At 30.5% G+C, this 21383-nt stretch overlaps 3 protein-coding genes across 4 annotated transcripts; 1 reads left to right on the forward strand and 2 right to left on the reverse strand.

The window, feature by feature from the left end:
• Positions 1 to 3219: 3219 nt before the first annotated feature.
• On the reverse strand, positions 3220 to 10736 carry LOC113872654 (exosome complex exonuclease RRP46 homolog). 2 transcript variants are annotated; one of them, XM_027510362.1, is made up of 9 exons: positions 10634 to 10736; positions 6451 to 6682; positions 6274 to 6374; positions 5964 to 5984; positions 4963 to 5035; positions 4806 to 4873; positions 3837 to 3969; positions 3552 to 3649; positions 3220 to 3273 (listed from the first exon to the last, which is right to left on the reverse strand). In XM_027510362.1, the coding sequence occupies exons 2-9, from the start codon at positions 6668 to 6670 to the stop codon at positions 3247 to 3249; spliced, it is 741 nt and encodes a 246-aa protein (XP_027366163.1). In that variant the 5' UTR covers positions 6671 to 6682; positions 10634 to 10736; the 3' UTR covers positions 3220 to 3246. The 2 variants fall into 2 exon arrangements, with proteins under 2 accessions (XP_027366163.1, XP_027366162.1); XM_027510361.1 differs by lacking the exon at positions 10634 to 10736 and having other exon boundaries at positions 6451 to 6701.
• Positions 7944 to 9520, forward strand: LOC113872653 (rubisco accumulation factor 1.1, chloroplastic-like). The gene has a single exon (XM_027510360.1). The coding sequence runs from the start codon at positions 8027 to 8029 to the stop codon at positions 9341 to 9343; it is 1317 nt and encodes a 438-aa protein (XP_027366161.1). The 5' UTR covers positions 7944 to 8026; the 3' UTR covers positions 9344 to 9520.
• A 1938-nt stretch (positions 10737 to 12674) lies between the features above and the next one.
• On the reverse strand, positions 12675 to 16111 carry LOC113872792. The gene is made up of 5 exons (XM_027510616.1): positions 15835 to 16111; positions 14842 to 15131; positions 14648 to 14737; positions 13279 to 13631; positions 12675 to 13188 (listed from the first exon to the last, which is right to left on the reverse strand). The coding sequence occupies exons 1-5, from the start codon at positions 16049 to 16051 to the stop codon at positions 12924 to 12926; spliced, it is 1215 nt and encodes a 404-aa protein (XP_027366417.1). The 5' UTR covers positions 16052 to 16111; the 3' UTR covers positions 12675 to 12923.
• Positions 16112 to 21383: the final 5272 nt, after the last annotated feature.

A 21383-nucleotide genomic window follows, 5' to 3' on the forward strand; every position in this document is an offset into this window, starting at 1 on the left:
TGCCAATCATTTATACCATTGAAATTTCAGCAAAGTGCCTATTATTTAATTTGTCATCGTCTAGATAAATTTCAAATAAGTTTAACTATAGAAAAAATAAATTTGTTTGATTATTAATTATTATTGCTAAAATTTTATATAATATTTTATCCAAATTATTAAGATATAAAATAAGTATAGTAAAATGATTAGATTATTTAAAATTATATTTTATCTAAAACTAATAGTAATATAAATATTAATAAAACTTACACGAGTATAGGTGTACATGCAATAAAATATTATTATATTCAAGAATTAGTGATAATTTTTTTAACCATACAATAAATAAAAAATAAAATAAAATTTTATAAAGTAAATAATTAAAGTAATAATAATTAATAATTAACATAGGTAATACAAATATATTATTTTATTATTGTCATAACATTTTTGAAAAATAACAAAAAATATAATTCTGATATAAAAAATAAAAAATAAATCCTAATAAATACAAATACAACAAAAATTATTTTTCAGTCAAATATAAGATATATTATAATGAATGCAAAAGTGAGATATATTGAAGTAAGGTCATGTAATTTATTTTATTTTTTGATTAAATTTATGTAAATATTAAAATAAATTTATTTAATAAATTATGTATAACATTATTGACTTTTGATTTTAAAAAGACATATTTAAACTTTTGCTACAAAAGTTGTTATAATAAATCAGTGTAACTATTTTGGTGCAACTCTGCTTTTTAGAATGTCTAACAGTTACTTTTTAAACTTTTATTTTATAATCATTTAATTGATTTTTATTTGGATATAATTAATATTTATTTGTGATAAACATAAATATAATTCACATATAAATCCAATCAAATTGACTTGGTCAAACCAAAAAATATGAATTGATTTACATATTATAATTATATGTATTAAGAAAATTATATCATGATTGTTATTAAACTTATTATGTATTAAAAGGTCTTAAATATAATAAACTCAATAAAAATTTAATAATATTTTTTATTTACATTTTATTTATTACCAATATGTTTAAAATCCCTTTATATATATATATATATATATATATATATATATATATGACAAAAATTTATTATTATTTTCAATGCTATTTCAAAATTTTTATAAATATTTTTTTAGAAATTTAAAAATATGAGCATAGAGTAATTCAATGATCTAATTTTGATTTAATATAAATTTATTTTATTGTATGTTGGAGTAGTTAAGGAAAATATTGACAAATTCAATACAATTCAACCATATAAAAACAAATAGTTCTATACTTACTCAACAAATAGAAAATAAAATACTTTAATACAATTTATGCTTATTTAGTTATAAATACTTATTGGCACATAACTAAGAAAAAGAGAAAAATATATGAATAAAAATATTAATATTTATTGGAGGGTTATTTCTCTTAAAAATTGAAAGAAAACATAAAAACAAAAATTTATAAAAAATTAAAAACTTAAAAACTATATGCAGTTACTTGTTTAAATAACTCTTGAAAATTGATATGATTGTAAACTACAAAAGTAAAGTATGTTAATAAAAAGAATTTTTAACAATTTTTTTATAGTTGTATAAAAATTATTTTTACAAGAGAAAATGAAATTATTCTTAAAAACTAATTTAAAACATATTTAGTGATATAAGAGAAAATAAAATATTAATATAATAAATTTATTTTTCATGTGTATTATAATTGTTTGTCTCAATGTTTATTGTTTATACTTGGATTCTGAATTTTGTTATCCTTAGATTGTAGATTTAATCGTATTTGTATCACATTAAAATTCAATTGATTTACTACTTATTGATCAATTGATAATTGTACATTCTAAATAAAAAATATTTTAATAAGATACAAAATAATATTTTTATAAGTTTAGGTATTAATTGATACATATCTAATTTTTAATTATTTTTTAAATATATTTATTTTTTCATACACATTTTTATTAGCTGACATACTATATTAATTAATAAAATCATTTAAATCAATAAAAATATATTTAATAAATTTTTATTAAATATAATTTATGACAACTTATATATACAATCAACACATAATATTTACATATGATTAATTCCAATCAATTTTCTATTGATCATAAATTATATTACTAATTTTTTTCATGAGAATATTTGTTTTTTTTTTCTTAGACTTCTATTAAAAGTTTTTTTTTCCTTTTATTGCTTACATCACAACACAAATAAGAGAAAATAATTATTTAATTTATATCTGTCTTTCCGTTTTTCCTTTTTCTCCAATTTAACCAAACCAAAACGTGGTGTGACATAAATATGTTTAATTGCAACTCTTCGAGCTATCTTTACTATTTTATTTTTGGTTAATAATATTTTTTTGAAGTAAATCATATTCACAATCCACAAATATCTTCTAAAAAAATAATTGTATTTGATTTTTTATTAAAAGAAAATCAAGTATATAGCAATTTAATTAATTTCAATAATCTTATTGATTAACAACTCTAGGATATCAAAATACTGTTTTCTAGAATATGCAACCCATATAATTCTAGTAAATAAAGTGGATCGATAAACAATATTAATTGGTTTTGCATGAGTTTAGAAAATATTAAGCAAAGTAACATTTTTTTATGAAATGTATAGTTAAATTGAAGAATTGATGTTCGTATGAATAAATACTATTTGTAGTTTAAAAAAATGAAAATGAAAGTAAAATGCTAATGTGTGCGCTATTAACTACCCTAGATTCTTGAGAAGATATGATTCTTTAAGCTTTATTTGGAAATTAATTTTTGAAAAAAAAAAAAAGAGAGAAGAAGAATATTTATTTGACAACAATCTTTATTTAAAAATTTTGTATGAGAGAAAGAGGTTTTATAAACTATCTAAAACCCTTTTAAACCCATGTTTTTGAATTTCTTCAATTTAGAGATTTCTTATTATCCTCTTTCTCTTCCATTCTCTCTTCCTTTATCTTTCAAAAGCAACTGATTAGAATTTGTTTGTTTTCTATTTCTAAAAATAATTTTTTAAAGTAAAAAAAAATGTTAACATAAGTTTTATTTTCATTTTGTTCTTAAAAACAGTTTTTTTAAAATTGTTTTAAAATATAATTTTTAAAAATTAAAAACCAAAACACAAACAAACAAGCCTTAAATAAATTTTTATCGTCTTTGGAGCATTGTTAACCTCTGCTATAAATTAAAATTACTCTCTTGATCTTTTATCGTCTCAGTTACATTGCACCATGCTCACACTCTGCCTCACTGCAAAAAAAACTCTCCATTATAAATTCAAAAGTTGTTCTTTATAATATGATAGATAAATAATTAAATGGAAACACTTTTACGAATGATGTTACTTACAAACCAAATCTTAATGACTCACAACTAAGCACAATTTTACACTGCTCACACACACATCGGACAAAAATGCAACAATACCTGCATAGAAATCCCATCCTCCCCAACCCTTGCAACGAACAGTTAGATACTAGTAAACTCCATCCAAAAATATTAGAAATAACCCAGCTTAAGATGCCTCACTAGTAGATTTAGGCTCTATGTTCTTCCTCAAAAATTCAGATAACCTAGCACTAGTAGCACGGCCTCGTTCTAGACAGTGAAGATAATCATCCACTAGAAGAAAATTAAACAGAAAACTACTTAGATCAACAACAGAAAATAAAACCTACACAAGCACATTCTATGCAATCATATGTTAAAGCACTAGGGCATTGTTGGGAAAAATAGAAACTAATGGCAACAACATTTCCCATTGAAGAAACTAACTAAAAAAAAGGTTAAAGAAAGTGTGGCAGAATACCTGACATAGCACCCTGTGTAACAGATGTGATTATTCCATGTGCCATGGCCTCACTACCCACCTGCAATGATCTCTCTGGTAGGACTGACACAATTGCATTTGGAAAAACCAAATAGGCAAATGCTTTCATTTTCTGCCATAAGTAAAGAAAACACTGCCAAATCAGAGTTGTGTACAAGAAGGAGGGCATCTAGGAAATCCAATTTAAAAATTTGTTCATGCCAAAGGGACAGGAAATAGAAACTATACCAATGTTATGGGCTTAAGGCAAAAAAACATCGTGTGCTGGGCTCTGCTAAACCCCACAGCATGTGACTGACTAAACATTTAGAAGCAGATATACATGTGCATGAAATTTTAGAAGATCAAACATGCGTTTGCTATTGGATGTAGAATAAATTACTAGTCCAGAATCCAGAAGGTTAGCATCTAACACAACTGGTATTTTAGCCTTACCCAAGGCATACATGGTTGCTGAAGTTACCAGGAAAATCAAATTTCCACTCAACATGAATTTAAAGACTCCTAAATTTTTAATATGGATGAATAAAGATATGTAGGACATGCATTGCAAAAGAACTGGGTATTACTGAACTAAGTGCTGGAACATAGCGTCTTCTCATATTGGTGGAAGGAGATAAAAGCAAAAGATTAAATAATTTTAATTTATAGCAGAGGTTAACAATGCTCTGCAACCCAAAAAAAGGGGAGATTGTTTATGTTTTTCAGTGAGAGCAATTACATTAATCAAAATCAATGAAGATTGTAATACAAGTATATGAAAAGCTTGTCACGATAACAATAACTGAAAAGAAACAAAAAGATTCAAGTGTTTCAACTATTATCCACAAGATATTTAGAATACTAACAAGATAAATGTAAACCAATTTTATTCAGCTGATTAAATTCACTAGACATAAGCAGAAGATAAAATAATATGTTAAATTGACCAAAAAAGATTCTACTAACCTCCTCTTCATGTTTAGTCGGGTCCAGTATAATACAACCACTATCAGTTACAGAACAACACATTGCCACTGTAGAACAAGGATAAGAAATCATTATTTTTAATAGAATGAAAACATGGAGATAAGCTAAAAGATAATAACCAACAAGTCTTGATTACCAGCAAGATGTTTTAGGGGAATTCCAGCATCAACAAGTGCAGCACATGCTGCATTTATTGCACAGGGAAGGAGCTGCATATTAAGTCAAGAAAAAAGAACAAAAGATCCAGAAGCATATATATGAAATATTGATATCTTTAGGTCTCCACCCCATATGTAATAAACAAATAAATCAAACTGAAGTGTATATATTTAATGGAATTGATGGAAATCTATTGTTATTTCATAGTCCTAAAAATGTAAAACTCATTCCTGAACAGAATGACTAAACACCACTAGTCCACTACCCACCAGTCCACCATCCATTCTGATAGTTAACTACTGAACCTGAAGTGCAAAAATAGCAGAAATGTGTTAATTATAGAAATTAAGGAAAAACATCAATTCTCTACATTTTTCCTGCCAATTGAAAAGGTCAAATTTGAAAGGAAATGGCTAAAAGATCTCTTGTATTAAATAGAATAAATTCAAGAGGTAGAGACGAATCTGCACTCATTTATGTATCAGATGGAAGAATATGGATCGATCATCAGCACAATCACTATACATTGTCAGGCATGTCACAAGCAATAAAAAAAGTACAAGCCCTCATAGCTTGCCCTTAAGATGTCAAGAAAGGGAAACTAAATTGTTCCCAACTGAGATAACAAAATAGCAGAAATCTTTCACGGAGAAATAAAGAATCGACACAATACCTCAAGACTCACAGAAGATTAGCCTTTCCTTCAACTTTCAAGAGAGTATAACTAGGGTGAAGTTCAAGAATTAACCATTAAAAACACTACCCACCTAAAGTAGGATCAAATTTAAAAGATAAAATGTGTCATTTTTTCTGCATCACACTACAATCCTAGGGAAAAAATGTGGCGATAATTCTGATGAAAAATTGAAGAATTGCCAAATTAAAAGGAAAGGTCACAGTAACAAAAATACAATATCACAACTTTAAAGTAACAGTTACTACATAAATCATATTAGAAATGAATTTTAAGTAGGATACAGCACCGTCATCGTGGACAACCTGCAGGAGAAACAAAAAGTGAAGTTAAACAAATAAAAAGTTTTCACTCAACTTGAAATCACGTCACCTAAATATCTATAAAGCAATTGACTATGGCAGGTGGCAACATGTGAAGGCAAGAAAACTGGAAGTTCCAATTTTAACTGCGTACTGTTAATGCAGAGGAACCGCAGTCCATATCCCAATTTATAGTAAAACCAAAAGGTAGCGGTGATGCAGCATTTTCTTTGAATCTAACTAACTATAAACATGTAACAAACCAAATTTTTACAATAAGAACAAATCTTGCCTGGACTATAACCGAAGTGGTGGTGTTTGAATATATGGTTCGAATGCAAATGCTTTCCAAAGTTCTCTTCAATATCATCTCGTACTCCTTCTCCACTTTGCCTAAACAAGAAAAAAATATTATTTTAAAAAATAAAAAGAAAGATTTGAGTATAGTATAGTATAGTATTGTTGCAACCAATGTGTCCAGTCTTAGGCTTCCAAATAACTTCAATGGATGCTTTTTCAGGGTTTTCATTCTTCTTGGTTCCAGCTTTGGGTCCATAAACTGCAGCAAGCACTTTGGTTTCTCCTTGAGCCCAGCTGGCTGAGCCATGGGCGCGATCAAGGATGGAACGAGAGCAGGCCAAGGGTCTCAGTTGATTGGGAGTTCGCCCATCGGCTCTGTCCGTCTCCATTGAAAAGGAAACCTAAAATACTCAACACAAGACGAAACCCAAAAGAGGTTACAAGAAAAGGTGTAGAAAACCCAAAATATTTCGGTTAACGTTGTGCCCGGTGCTAAAGAGAGGTTTATCCATAATTTTAGTTCTTGTACTATGATATATTTATAATCTTAGTTCCACTCAATCTAATTATTCATATTTATTTTTAAATTACTTAAATTAAAAATTTATTTCAATTTTTATTTAATAATTAAAAAATATAATAAATATGTGATGTATAAAATATAATAAAATTTGCTTTTGTTTTTATTTAATTACCTTTTTTGAAATTTAAATAAATCACTATATATTGTATATATTTTTTATTAATTATTAAATAAAATTTAGGATAAAAGACTTAACCAAATAATTAAAAAATTAATAAGCTAAATATGAACAATCAAAATCATAAAAAAATTAAAATCACATATAAACTAAAATATAAAAACTAGAAGTACAATAAAGCATTAGTTTTATTATTTTTCATATTTACAGCACTCTTGATATGTTATCGTCTCAGGTTTGTGTTGACTCCAACCTGGAGTTTTCTACTCAGAGCTTATTATGCATTAGTTGGTATGAGATTATTTTTCTTCTTACTCGTGACTGAGTTGTTGCTGTAGGACATGATTTCAAAGAAGCAAATAATTGTGCAAATTTCTGCGGACATGTATTATCTAGTGTGACCTCTTTTGTGCACCAAAAATAAAGTTAACCTATTTTATTTGTTTCCTTTAAATGAAATAGTTATCAATATTAGATCCAATAATCAAACTGAACAATCCATTCAGATAAAGTAGCGTGAATTAATGATGAGCGAATCAAATAAATTATATAGATTTAAATTCTCTTTGTTACTTGTAAATAATATGATTTCGTGTTTATAGAGATATATCAAGGGGGGGAAAAACTTGCATTTGCGAGGAATAGAACTGTCAAAATAACCAAACCGACAGATCAACTTATTTGTCTTGTCATAAAGCGTAGATATTTTTTTGTCAATTAAATTGAAAAGTATTTTTTTTTTTTTTTCTAGATCACGTATCAATCCACTGCTAGTTGATCACCATTTTGGGGGTAATCTAATTATTTATTTATTATAATGTTTAATATTTATTTAAGTTATTTATTTTTTTTGGGGGTAAATCTGAATTTTGGGCAGGGTCATTGGTACTTTGAAGTAAACTGGTGGGATCTTAAAATGTATGGATATTTTTAGGAGATTTGGAATGCTTGGTTTAGGATATTTTTGTAGAAGTGAAAAAGGGGAAGAAGAGAAAAATTTTGCAAACGGGTATGAGATAAGGTAAGGCAAGGAACTCGGTCACCATGCTCTGCCTCACTGGAAACACTCTGAATCTCATTCCCAACAACCCCTTTCTCTTCCCTTCCTCCACCAACAACCGTGGCCATTTCCTCAAACCCATTTCAGCCATTATCAACCCTTCTTCCCCGAGGTCACAGCCACAGTCACAGTCACAGCAGCAACTGTACCAACCATTCAGGCCACCCCCTTCGCCTCTTCCTTCGCGATACGGCACCCTCGACATCGCAGGCCGAATCGAAATCCTCGCCAATCGCCTCGGCCTCTGGTTCGAGTACGCGCCTCTCATCCCTTCCTTATTTCGTGAAGGCTTCTCTCCTCCCTCCCTTGAAGAAGTCACCGGAATTTCCGGCGTCGAACAGAACCGCCTCATAGTAGCTGCTCAAGTGCGTGACTCTCTCGTCCAATCCAACGCCGATCCCGAGCTTCTCTCCGCCTTCGACACCAGCGGCGCTGAACTCCTCTACGAGATTCGCCTCCTGAGCACGTCACAGCGCGTGGCCGCCGCGCGTTTCATTGTTGAGAATAGGTTTGATGGGAAGGGAGTACAAGAGCTCGCACGTGCCATGAAGGATTTTCCGAGCAGGCGCGGGGAGAAGGGTTGGGAGTGCTTTGATTATACTCTTCCCGGAGATTGTCTCTCTTTCCTGTATTACAGACAGAGTAGGGAACATAGGAACCCTTCTGAACAGAGAACTTCTGCGTTGGAGCAGGCACTGAAGGTTGCGGAGACGGAGAAGGCTAAAGAGGCGGTTTTGGAGGAGTTGAAAGGGAAGGGTAGTGAAGAGGGGGATAAAGTGGACGATGGGGACAGAGTAGTGCGTGTTCCAGTGGTGAGGTTGAAGATTGGGGAGGTGGCGGAGGCGAGTTCGGTGGTGGTGTTGCCGGTTTGTAAGGCGGAGGACAGGGAAAGGGAGGTTTTGGAGGCGCCGTTTGAGTGTAGGAGTGAGGGGGGGTTTGGGGTGGTGGTGGCGGAGAAGGGGTGGGATAGGTGGGTGGTGTTGCCTGGGTGGGAGCCTGTGGTCGGTTTGGGAAAAGGGGGTGTTGTGGTGTCATTTGCGGATGCGAGGGTGTTGCCTTGGAAGGCAAATAGGTGGTATAAGGAGGAGTCTATATTGGTGGTGGCTGATCGGAGTAAGAGAGAAGTGGGTGCTGATGAAGGGTTTTATCTCGTGAAAGTGAATGGTGAGGATTTCAAAGTGGAAAGGGGTTTGGCGTTGAAGGAAATGGGTGTGAATGAGAGTTTAGGGACTGTAGTTTTGGTTGTTAGACCGCCCAAAGAAGAGGATGATGATCAATTGAATGATGAAGACTGGGAGTGAACTGAAAGGACAGGAACAGGCCAACAGGGAAAATCGTTGGGTTGCCTATTGTTTCCGAGTGCAGATTGATACATGACATTCTATGGTTCTCTAAATTCACGAATCGGAAGTTTAGTCAACTCAGCTTTAATCCCTTGCCTTTTTTTTGTCATCAAAATTATAGTTCTATCCATTTGGGATTAGTTGAAATTTTCTTGTTTTCCATACTTACTGGAGCGATTTGATCGTTGTTCCTTTCTCTTTGTATGTTGTCTTTCAATGGTTAAAGATAAATAATATAGTTGATTGCATTAATCTTTAAACCATTGTGGGGATTCATGCCATATCAGTAAAATTCAGTTTTCGTTGAAGTATCTGAATGAAAGCTTCAATATTAGTCTTACAAACTGCCATTTTTTCAACCTATCATCAATGTATATTGTTTTTGGACGGTGATCTACGCATCTAACCGAGCTATCTTCAGGGTGCATTGTTCTCCAGTCTGCATTCTGACTTTACTTTCAGTCCTACACACTTGCCTATTTATTTATAAAGCTGTGCCTAGATAGTTGGGGTGCATAATTTAAAATATCACAGCAACTGAGACGAATTTTTATGTTCTGAATTTTATCACTGATTAGTTGGAACAGGTACGTTAATAACAGAGACATTGAGAAATCGTCTAGAATTGAATTTGTGCACCATATCTTTGGTACAAGATGAATAGATTTTTCTCAAGATGCTATAACCTGTTAGTTAATTTTATGTAATGGCACCACCCAAAACAGTGCATAAATAAGTACATGTAGCCTTTAGCCAGCCACGCATTTTAACCAAAATAGTATAAGAATCAAACATATTTTCGGGCCAAGACCACATCAGAGGTAGTGTTTGGCACGATAGACCAAATGTAAATGATGATATGCATTCTAGCTAGTCAAAATGAAAATGAAATAATCCAAATTTGAAAAGATTGTATGTTCTTTTGCAAGGGGAAAAAGAATCTCAAAACAAAAGAAAAGGCGAGGTAACTAAATCTCAAAAACAAATAAAAGCAGAAAGGGTAAGGTAGAGACGAGAGAATGTTCACCAACATGGATAAAATCCTCAAGCATAAGAAGAACAAGAGGATCCAATAAAAAGTTGATGAGAAACGCTTTGGCACAAACATTGAGCTCACAGGCTTCGAAAGAGCGCTAGCAAACCTTCGATATGTGCAGCCTTAAGGAATATTTATTGACACAACAGTTGGTGATTGGGGAAAAGGAGAATTGATTCAGACCTGAGACGGAGATGATAGAGACTTGGTACCTTAACCTTGGTCGCAGCCTTATTACAGAGGAATGGAAGAAGCGCTTCTACGAGCAAAGAGGACTTCAGCTCTAACCACCAATCTACTCACGCCAGCTAGCCAGCGCTAGGGTTTTCTTTCTGAATACGTGTTTGAAGAATTAATAATTAAATTTAATTTTAATACTTCCTTTTTTAAATTAATTATAAATTTAGTTTTTTAAAATTTTCTGTAAGTATTCTTTGAGTCTAAAGGCTTCCTTTGTCTTAAAATAGAACATTATTTTCTCTTCCTAAAATTTTATAACAAAAAAATATCAAATTAAATTTAATTATATTTACGTAGACTTAAAATATAATTTACTTAAAATTAATTCAAATATACATGTATTTAATTGTTTCAGTCTTAACATTATCTCTGTTTTTCCAAGTTAATTGAACTTTAAAATAATAAAAAGTCGGAATTTAATATACTCATTTAAAAGAATAAAACTGAAAGTACACTCCTTTCATGTCATTTTAAATCTAAAACAGGTTTCTAGGACCAAAATTATTTATAATGAATCAATTAAGGAATTAAATTTTATTTCCTGAATATAATTTTATTAATAAAAATTATAAAAAGATAAGGTTAACTAAATAAATTAAACAAACTTATAATATAAACAAAATGTATGGCATATTTGTTCTATAATTTTAATTAATAAATAATACTAAAATATTTTTATTATGTCGTGGTTCATATTTAATAATCTCAATGTCAAAATAAAGTTTAACTAAATTACATTTTTAGTTCTTTAACTTTTATATTTGTTCAATTTTAACTCTCTAATTTTTAACTACACGATTTTAATCTCTCTATTTTATTAATTAAGCAACTCAAGTCTTGTTAAGTTGCTATCTAAATTTTAACAAGCGTATGATTTTCTTTTTTTCTCTCTATTGAGCTATCATTGTTCTTCTTCTCTCTCCTCTTTCTCACATTTTCTATCCCTATTATTTTTGTCCTTTGCATGTTATCTTCCATCCATTTCTTCAATCATGAAATCTTAAACATAACACTAACACAAGTAGAGTTAACTTTAAGCTCATCTTCATAACATCACCAAGAAACCTCCAATAAAAAATGTTAAAGACTCTAACTTTGAACCCAAGTTGTAGCTCCATCATCTTGTTCCTTTGCTGCCATTCCAACCTCTTAGTACCTTCAATTAATTGCTTTGTGTTTAGATCCTCAAAACCCTCTCCTTCCTCTCCCAAATGTCCCAATTCACTTCTATTTTAAAATCCCAAATCTCCAATTCTCAGCAATTCACTTCACTTCAATTACATAACCACGCCTCGCAATTCTCCAACCAAACTAGGTCCTGGTTTGTAATTCCACCCCACAATGAAGAGCTCACAAGTGTTTGGATCGTGAAGGATTTGACCATTGAAAAAGCTGATGAAAATTGTCATGTGATAGTTGTACGAGGCAAAGAATTGGGCGCTCTGCCTATATAAAGAAATTATGTGGCTATGTCGTAGAGAAATTATGTAACTAGCTACTTCGTATGGATTAGGAGAAAAGGAGGAAGAAAGATTCTGACACCAACAACGGAGACTAGGTTAAGGGAGAGAAAAAGCATCGTCGACAATGGCAAATTTCAACGGCTAAGGAGACAGAAGAAAGAACAAAATCGTCCAATTATTGTAAAAAATTAGACAGCAACTTGACGAGAGAACAAGATTTGTTTAATTAAAAAATAAAAAAATTAAAATCACATAATTACAAATTTGAGAACTAAAATAAAATAATCATGAAAGTTAGGGGACTAAAATTCCAATTTAACCTGAAGTTTAAGTCCTTCAATGATAAATTTTGAAGCTGGAATTCTTAATAGGCTATCACAATAAAATTGAGGTCCTTCTGCAACACTTTTCTTTTATAGAACAAGTTTAAAAATTAGTTTACTCTGTCCAGACCAAATAGGAATGTAAGAATTCTTTACGATCTACATGATTTCGAAATCAAAACCCATTCCCACTGTTTTAGTTAAGAGATGCCAGAACATACTTTGCAAAACAAGTTTTCGTGTTTTAAAACAAAAGTAGACTATATCTGCAGTCTGCATAAATAGAAAACAAAGCACGGGTAAAAAAATCACATTTTAAAAGTTACTCCAAATAATATTCAGTCAGGTGAGATGCGTTGACACCTACTAAGTTACAACACTCAATGAAATGAGGATGCATCATCTCCCTTCCCTTAGAACATTCTGAAGTTGACATCATCCTCTCTATTACTGTCACAGAAAGGTCATGAGAAAATTTAACCAAGCCATTGTTGGGCTCGGCGGTCTCCGCTAGCCCCAACAGAATGTCTAATGCTAATCTTCTCATTAGCATATTTTTGTTGAAGCCATTCAAAAGCATTTACATCAAGTTTTCCATTAACTGACTTCCCTTGCTTCCGACGAGTTTGTTGCTCCCGTATGGAAGCCCACAATTTCCCGACGGCATCCCTCTGACGAGCTGTAAATCTTGCCACATTGTCAAAGGCATGTTTCACTAAAATATCAATTACAGTTTGACACCTGTATAGAAGAAAAAAGTACTAGCAAAGTCAACATTATAAAACAAATATAAATGACATATACAGCAGAAAACAGTGCCAGAATATTTACCAGGGTGTTTTATAACGCCGAGCAGCAATCTCTAAACAAGTTATCAGGGCTTCTCTTTGTGACTTGAGAACTCGCTTGGTTTCTTCCTCATCCCCCTTTTTTATTTTTGCCACTGCCTCATTCTTTGCCTTCAATTTTTCACCTTTCTTTGTGGATCCAGGAATCAGAGCATCAAGTCCAAATGGGTCAGCTTCCTCCCCATCATTATCCTTATCTGTGGCAGGCGTTTGACCATGTTCATCTGTTGTGACTGTGCTATCTTTCAAAGACTCCGCTTCATCTGTGTCATCCTCGTCTGTTGCAACGGGAAGGTTAGATATAGCTTCCTTGATTTGCCCAGCCGCTTTAGAAAACTGTAAAAATTAGGAACAAACAGATAATCTTTATGGGTCCATCAACTCCAGGTATATAGAATAAGATTAAAATAGGTAACAATATCCCAAATTAAATCAGATGACTAAGGAAAAAATAACCACATTACAGATGAAAAATGATGTGATTAATAGTCCCTCGACAAATATATGAAATCGAAGTATTAGCTAGCAGCCTCCTCAAGTTAGCTCAGTTAGTTTAAACAGTGAGACATGAATTGAGTGCGTGCATTCAATCCCCCTCAATCTGCTCCGCCCCCTTCCCTTATTCCCTCTTCCCCACCCACTTAGCTTACTATGACCCTCCCCTTGAACCAAAAGAAAAAGTATTAGCTAGCAGAATCCCAAGCCAGGAATTCAACAGTCCCCTTAAACAAAGAATCTAGTAATTTGCAACAAAGACACAAACTTCCACTACCAAAACAAAAATGCTTTCCCAATGGAGTCAGTCTATACATCAACATTCAAGAGGTAACACATGTCATGCACATGCCCCACTATGCATCTGTGACAAAAAAGCATGGCATGGGTGAACACAGTTGATGGCTGTTTAGGAATAACGATGCTTATCAATCAGTCATCCACTTGACAACTAATCCTAGTGTTCCACCAGAAGATTTATCCTTTCCAATCTATGTTGACTTCTGCCTGTAAAATCAAACCTTTATAAAAACTACATTGACACTTATGCAATTATATCAGTCTCTGGTCACAAGTCATGTACATGTGAAACTAATGAATTGATATTAGACATGAAATGACAACTTCAAAGATAGCTACATCAAAGCAATAATAACTGTGCATGAATATTATGAATTATGTACAAAAAAAAGGATAGTGAATCAATGTCAGCGTGCTTTTCATTTTGTCACAAGCATTGCATGTCAAAACCAGTTGCATATCATTCCAATATGTTTCTCCTTGCCTCAAATAGGAAGAAAATTGCAGTAGTTGTCATCAACCAACCAGTTCAGCATAAACTTTAGTGAGAATCATACCACAAAGCTGTCATCTGTATATAAATCGTTTGCCACCACAGCATTTATCGTCCATGTTGCCAGTTGATTCTTTTGCTTCTTATTGAGGTGCTACAATTAAATAATAGGGTGTGGGTCAAAAAATCTTTAAAGTACTCTCTCTAAGAAAAGAAAAATTAGAAAAATGAATATCTTGAACAAAATGCTAATCTTACTTCTTTAGTGCTTTGTGCCGCAGAGAACAGAGAATGATAATCTGCACGAACTGAAGGATCTGTACAAGTTATGGATGATGACATTGCAGCTTCTAATATGGAAAAAAAATAATCACTAATTTCTGACTTTATGCTTCCCGCTTGAATCAGCTGTACAGCAAGCTTTGCAGCCTTGCCGAACTTTGCAGGGTTCTTGATGTGTGAAGATATCTTCTGCATGGCCTCAATAACTTGTGCTTCTGAAGCATCAGTTGTTGTTTTGAACTTCAAGCTTTTTTTAGGTGCCGTAGCTGAAAGTACAATAGACAATTCAGAATTAAAAAACGTACAAATTCCATCATTCGAAACAGGGATGGAAGCAAAAACAAAAGCAATAAAATGTACCAGCATCCTCAAAACCAGGAGAAAAGTAAACCAATTATTTATCCTCTTAGCCTCTTACTATTTGTCTTGGAACACTATAAACAATGGCAAGCTCAAATACAGCCATAGCGAATTCTTAAAGATACCTTTCATAAACCGCTTAAGTTGTCATTAATAATAATCGTCAATAACATCAACAAAGCTTTCTCTATTAAATATTAAGGACATGCATTACTTAAAATTTGCAGTGCAAAAAAAACATCAAAAGAATTCCAAGAAAATGGGTCTTGAAGCTGAATTTTCAGCCCAATTGAACGGTAAATGAGTATGTCATCCATTCTTCCCACCAAGTAGCATGTACACGTGTCGTCAATCCGACGAGGGAAGAGCATGGAACTTAAATAGAATTGACCAAAAACCCTCTCCCGTCAATTTGTTTCAGAGTTGAAGCATAAAAAGCAGAAGACACGAATGGAAAACCTATATATCCAAATTAGGGTTCACAGCTAAACAAAAAAGAAGCACTCGTATGAGGTCAATAGAATCAATAGTTTGAATGACGAAAAATTGGAACAACAGCTTGAAAACAATAGTAGATTGGTTTAGAGAAAAAGGAAAAGAGGAATTGACCTTGGGTGTCGGGTTGAGTAGGGTTGGGACGCTTGAGAGCACTTTTGAGAATTGGCTTTGGGGGCGGAACTGAAGAGGGTTCCGTGTTGTCATTTTTGTTGTTTGTAACAACAACAATAGGTTCTGGTTGAGAAATTTGTTCATGTTCATGTTCATGTTGAAGAAGAAGAGCGTTTGAGGAAGGAGGGGGCAATCCTTCAAACAGATCGTCTGCCATCACTGAGGCTCTCTCTCTCCAACGGCACCAAACACGCTAACTATTTGTTGTTTTCAATAATTCCATAAATTACCTTAATACATTTATCAATTAACTTAACTTTATCATTTCTTTTATTTTAAGATTAGTTAATTTTCTTGCGCGAAATTATTACATGTAATCAATTAACTAGGAAAAAAAATTATTTCTTTTAAGCATATTATTACCGCTGATCAATTTATAATGAGGTCAAATCAACTTTTTTTTTTAAATGAGATAATTTTGCATAGGAAATTTAATGATCGTGAAATTTTATCTGTTGACGTATTGAAATTAAAATAAAATAACAAATAAACAAAGTTTAACTATGGCAATTTCAAATTACCAATTAAACATTATGAGTTCTAATAGTGTAGCATAAAAAATTATACCTTTGCGTAATGAAATAGTAGATATAAATTTTGGTGATGGACAATTGATTGTATATTTTTGCATCGATAAAAATTGTCTTAGACGTACGAGAGTAAACACAGACATGCATTATTGGGTAATATGTTTATAACATGCTGCATATTATAGTATTATTTGATAAATATCTTAATTATATATGCATTTAACAAAAAGGTTTTTTGAAGGATAGACTAGCTGGAGTTATAATTTTATAAATAAGACATTTTTATTTAGATTGTGTTTTTTAAGTAAATAGTCGTGCATAAGATAAGTAGAGAGTGAACATTTGGATAAGAAAAAGTAAAAGACTCAATATATTAAACTTATCAAAATGAAAAAGTGACAATAAAGCCCAAACAATGACAAATAAATAAATAAAGAGAATGATCTGCTACAATGTTCGACGAGAATTCTTTGAAAAGATTAGCATTATAGTTTCGGTAAGTATTTAAAAATGTGTTAAAAAATAAAAAAATATAATTTTAATAAAAATTATAATTAATATTTAAAAATATAAATATATTATTATTTAAATATGAATTAAACACGAATTAAAACTAAAAAAAATCAAGATGGAGAAATTAGTCTTTAATTAGTTATTGTATCGTAATAATCATAATTAAAAAAACATTTTGAGTTATTATTTAAAACCTATTCAATGAGCTTTAGTGATCATGGACTTAGAGCAGGGAATGAAGAAATTATGATTGTTTGAAGTCAATTATTCGATTATCGAATCATTATTGATCTAATCAATTGGCAAGCATTGTTTTTAAAACAAAAGATTAAAATGTTTATACATCCGATTAAATTTATTCAAAGACCCCAAGAGCATGTTTTATTGCTTACTAATTGATTAGCTTACCCCTTTAAGTTCAAATCGAGTGCGCATGCCCATTATGACCGTAAAGGCCTTTCTTCTTCTTCTTTTTTTTAACTGAAACACATTTTAAAATACTCAACTTATTTTATTACTTACTTTATACAAAATATTATATATATATATATATATTCATAAACCCAAGACTGTCCAAAATTAATGTATATGATTACATCATGAACAAGTATATATACTCTCATCATCAGACAGAAAGTAAAAAGCCTAATTTATGATGATTTTTTAAATTAATGGCATAAAAAGCATATTAAATAAGAATAGTGAATAATAAACACATATAATAAAATTAAACATAGAGGTTTTACAGAAATGTACCAAATAGGAACTAAATTGCATATAAAAAAATAAGCAAAAGAAATTGAAATTAAAATTGTAAAAACATAAATGTGCAAAAATGTAATGTACGACTCCTAGCAACAACAAACGACGACCACCGTGAGTCTCCTAGTAGCTGGTGTCTAACGTGGTGCAGGGTTTTAACATGCAGAGGTTTTTAGGTGCAGTATCTGGGTGCAAAAAGTCCTTTTCTGTAAGATGCAGTTTTGGAGTATTTATAGGCAGGAGAATCGTCATCGTTCTCTCTCTTTTGCAGACACTTCTCAGCAATTGTCTTCCATGCGTGCTTGCCTTCAACTGCTGCTGTCCATTATCCACGATTGCTTATGATCGTGCTGTCAGTTAAGGCTCTTTTCATAACTGCTATCACCCACGATCTTTCTTCACGTTGTTGGACCTTCATCTGGTGGTAATAATTGGTAACCGCTTCTGAGCTTTGCAATAACTTTTGAGTCCTATCATGACTTTTATGGATTTAGAATCTTTTCTTTTTGTTTTCTCTTTTTCAAGCAGTTTTGAGAGAATTCTAAGAAGCTCATTTAGCATTATGGACTTTAGAATAATTTTTCACTTTCTGTTTTTCAAACAATTCTGGAGGGGATCTAGAGTTCAACCAGATTTGTGGACTTATGATATTTTCTGTCAATCTTGTTTTCGAGCAATTTTGGTGTAAAGTACTTGAAAACTTTTCAAGAGTTCCTTAAAAAAAACTTTCAGTTCTGTGAACTTAGAATAATTCCTTACCAATCTTATTTTTTGAATAATTTTTCGGTGTAAGGAACTTGAAAATTCTTCAAAAAACCTTCAGTCTTGTGAACTTAGAATCTTCTTGTTAGTCTTATTTTTTAATTAATTTTAATTATTCTAAGTTCAGGGGTTAGAAAAATTCTCAGAAACTTTTCAGAAAGGTCTTCAATCTTGTGGACTTAGAAAAAAATTTACTACTCTCTTGTCTTTCAAGCAATTTTGGGTGTTAGTGACTTCAAAACTCCCTAAAATTTCTCAGAAGGCATCCCGTCTTGTGGATTTAGAATATTGGAAGCTCTTTTCATGATTCTTCAAAAATTTCCATTTTCGGCATTCAAAAACGCTTATTTAGACTCTCAAAATTTATCAAAAAGTAAATCCTTCGATACAATTTCTCAAGAAGTCACCATAAGCAGCAAGATGTAAATAGCTTAGTTATCTTTGGAAATAGGTATTCTGTTCCTTTGGTATGCCATTGAACCTAAAAGAAGTGTCAGCGTAAGGTTTGGTGAACAACTTCCAAGTAGACAGAGATTTGGAAGCCCGTGTGCACCGAATTCTATGAAATTTTGTAAGGGGTTTTCCGCCGTTGATTTGATAAACAAGCCAACCAATGAACTGAGACTCAATATTTTCAAAATTGCAACAGTCATTGAATTGATAAAAGTATTTATAATTTATTGGTTGAATTGTAGTTAAATTATGATTGAATTAATAATAATTCAAAATAATTTGATATTAATTTAATAAATTAGCTTATAAATTAATATAAAAAGATTATATGAAGTACTTTATAAGGTAGAAAATTTATAAAAATAATTGAATAATAATTTATGGATATAGTTCATGCACGTATGAGTTTTTAAGAAACATTTAAAAACCCTTTGTAGAATTATTAGTTCAAACTAGTTTTTAACTATACATTTTACCCAATTTAACTGATTTTGACTTATTCTTATTTTTTATTTAGTTTTCTTAATTGATTCTTTATATAATTTCATCAATCTAGTCTATTTTTAATAAAATTATGCAGATACTAAAAAAATATAATGTATAAAAAGAATAATAATTGACACGTCTGTTTTAAATCGTGTGATTTTTTTATGTGTACTAATAATTGTATTTTTTTTATTTGACAAACGGAAGTTAAGCTCTTAATTCGATGCATAAACATTATAAGCTGGGCTTTATTTTTCTTAATAGGTATTTTTTGTACATACAGTTAGAAGCCTAACTCTAATCAACATGTGTTAAGGTTTTTAAATTTTTATTAGATAGAAATACCAATTAAAAAAAGTAGCACTAAAGAAACCATTTTTTAAGTTAGTATATGATATTTTCTGAAGTGTAAGGGCATATTTCTTTTATATTTTAATTTGTTGAGTTAGTTAAATTTATAATTGAGTTAAATGAGATAGTACTTGAAAAAATGGCAACTGATATATTCAGAACACTTATTAAAGTAATAAAAAAAATTTATTAGCAATGTGAAAGTAATTTATTCCTTTTTCACATTATAAAAAAATATTCTTATAAATTACTTAACACATGTGAATATTTGTCTTTACCTAAATTAAAAGGTTATATTACAAATCATAATAATACTCTCTTGTATAAAATTTCTTTAATCCCTTCACTAGAGTTAAAGAATTTAGTTAGTAATATTATTTTTCAGTATTAAAATTTTTGGGACCGCATTCTCTTAGTGTGTGTTTGGGGGAAAAAATTATAATTATGCACTTATTTAACAATCTTTTATCATAAGAAGTTTTATTACATAAATTTGACCGTGGAATTTATTAAAATTAGTTAAAAAATTATGAGAGTTATAAGTTGTTTTAATAATTTTTTTATAATTTATTTTTCAAATCCCTCCTTGAATTTTTTTCACCAAATTAATAAATGCATCTCCATTAATTAGTAATGACTTTGGACTAGTAATATTTTCGTCTGAGAAATTAATTGTTGTTTGCTGACCTAAAAGTTATTAAATATTTATAAGGAAAAAATACACAAACAATTTTAAAGGGGTTTTTATAGAAAAGGTCAAAATAAAATTCTCTAATTATTTATATTAAAAATGCTAATTAAATAAATAATGTAATGGTTTCATCATAATAGAGTCAATGAAATGAATGAATGATGATACCGAATTAAAGTTTAACTACCGAGTTTCTCATATATTGAATGATATTTTAAAATGTATATAAAATTTATAAATAAAGGAAGTTTAAAAAAGAATTTTAGTTATGAATATTAATTCTATTAAATAAATTAGAGATACAATTTTTAAATTATAAAATTATAAAATAAATTATTAAAATAAAGACATGTTATCTTTATTAATATTATATATAATAAAAATAATTTGTTAAAAACTCAATATTTATTCAATAAAATTCAAACTCGATACTACTTATTAAGTTAAAATAACCCTCTATTTAATAAAAAAATTTGTTGATTCATGTGTTTAATAGTTAAAATTTTAATTTAAATTAATGTCATAATGATTATAAAATTTAATTTTTCTATAAAAGAAAAACATCTCAATTTAATACTGTATCAAAATAAAATAAATTTAAATTAAGATTAAGAAATATTTCTTAACTTGATTAATTTTTTAAAAATAAATACACAATATAAACAAAATTATGTAGCTTAATAAGGATATGAATGAATTATATATAAAAAAAAGACTTCTGTATTGGTTAAAATATACAAGGAGGTGTGACTTAGAGTCCTAATACATGTTTGGTATTTACCTTCTTTCACTTACTAAAAGATCTTTTTAAAAATAAATAATTATTTTAGTAAAATTAAACATTACCAAATATACTAGTTGCTTCTACTTTCCAATAACAGGGAAGTATTTGGATATATATATACCTATTCAAGAAAGGGGGGAATAATTCCTAAAGCGCT

Source organism: Abrus precatorius, unplaced genomic scaffold (assembly GCF_003935025.1).
Source record: "Abrus precatorius isolate BTA unplaced genomic scaffold, Abrus_2018 Scaffold7, whole genome shotgun sequence".
In the NCBI taxonomy this organism is placed as follows: Eukaryota; Viridiplantae; Streptophyta; class Magnoliopsida; order Fabales; family Fabaceae; genus Abrus; species Abrus precatorius.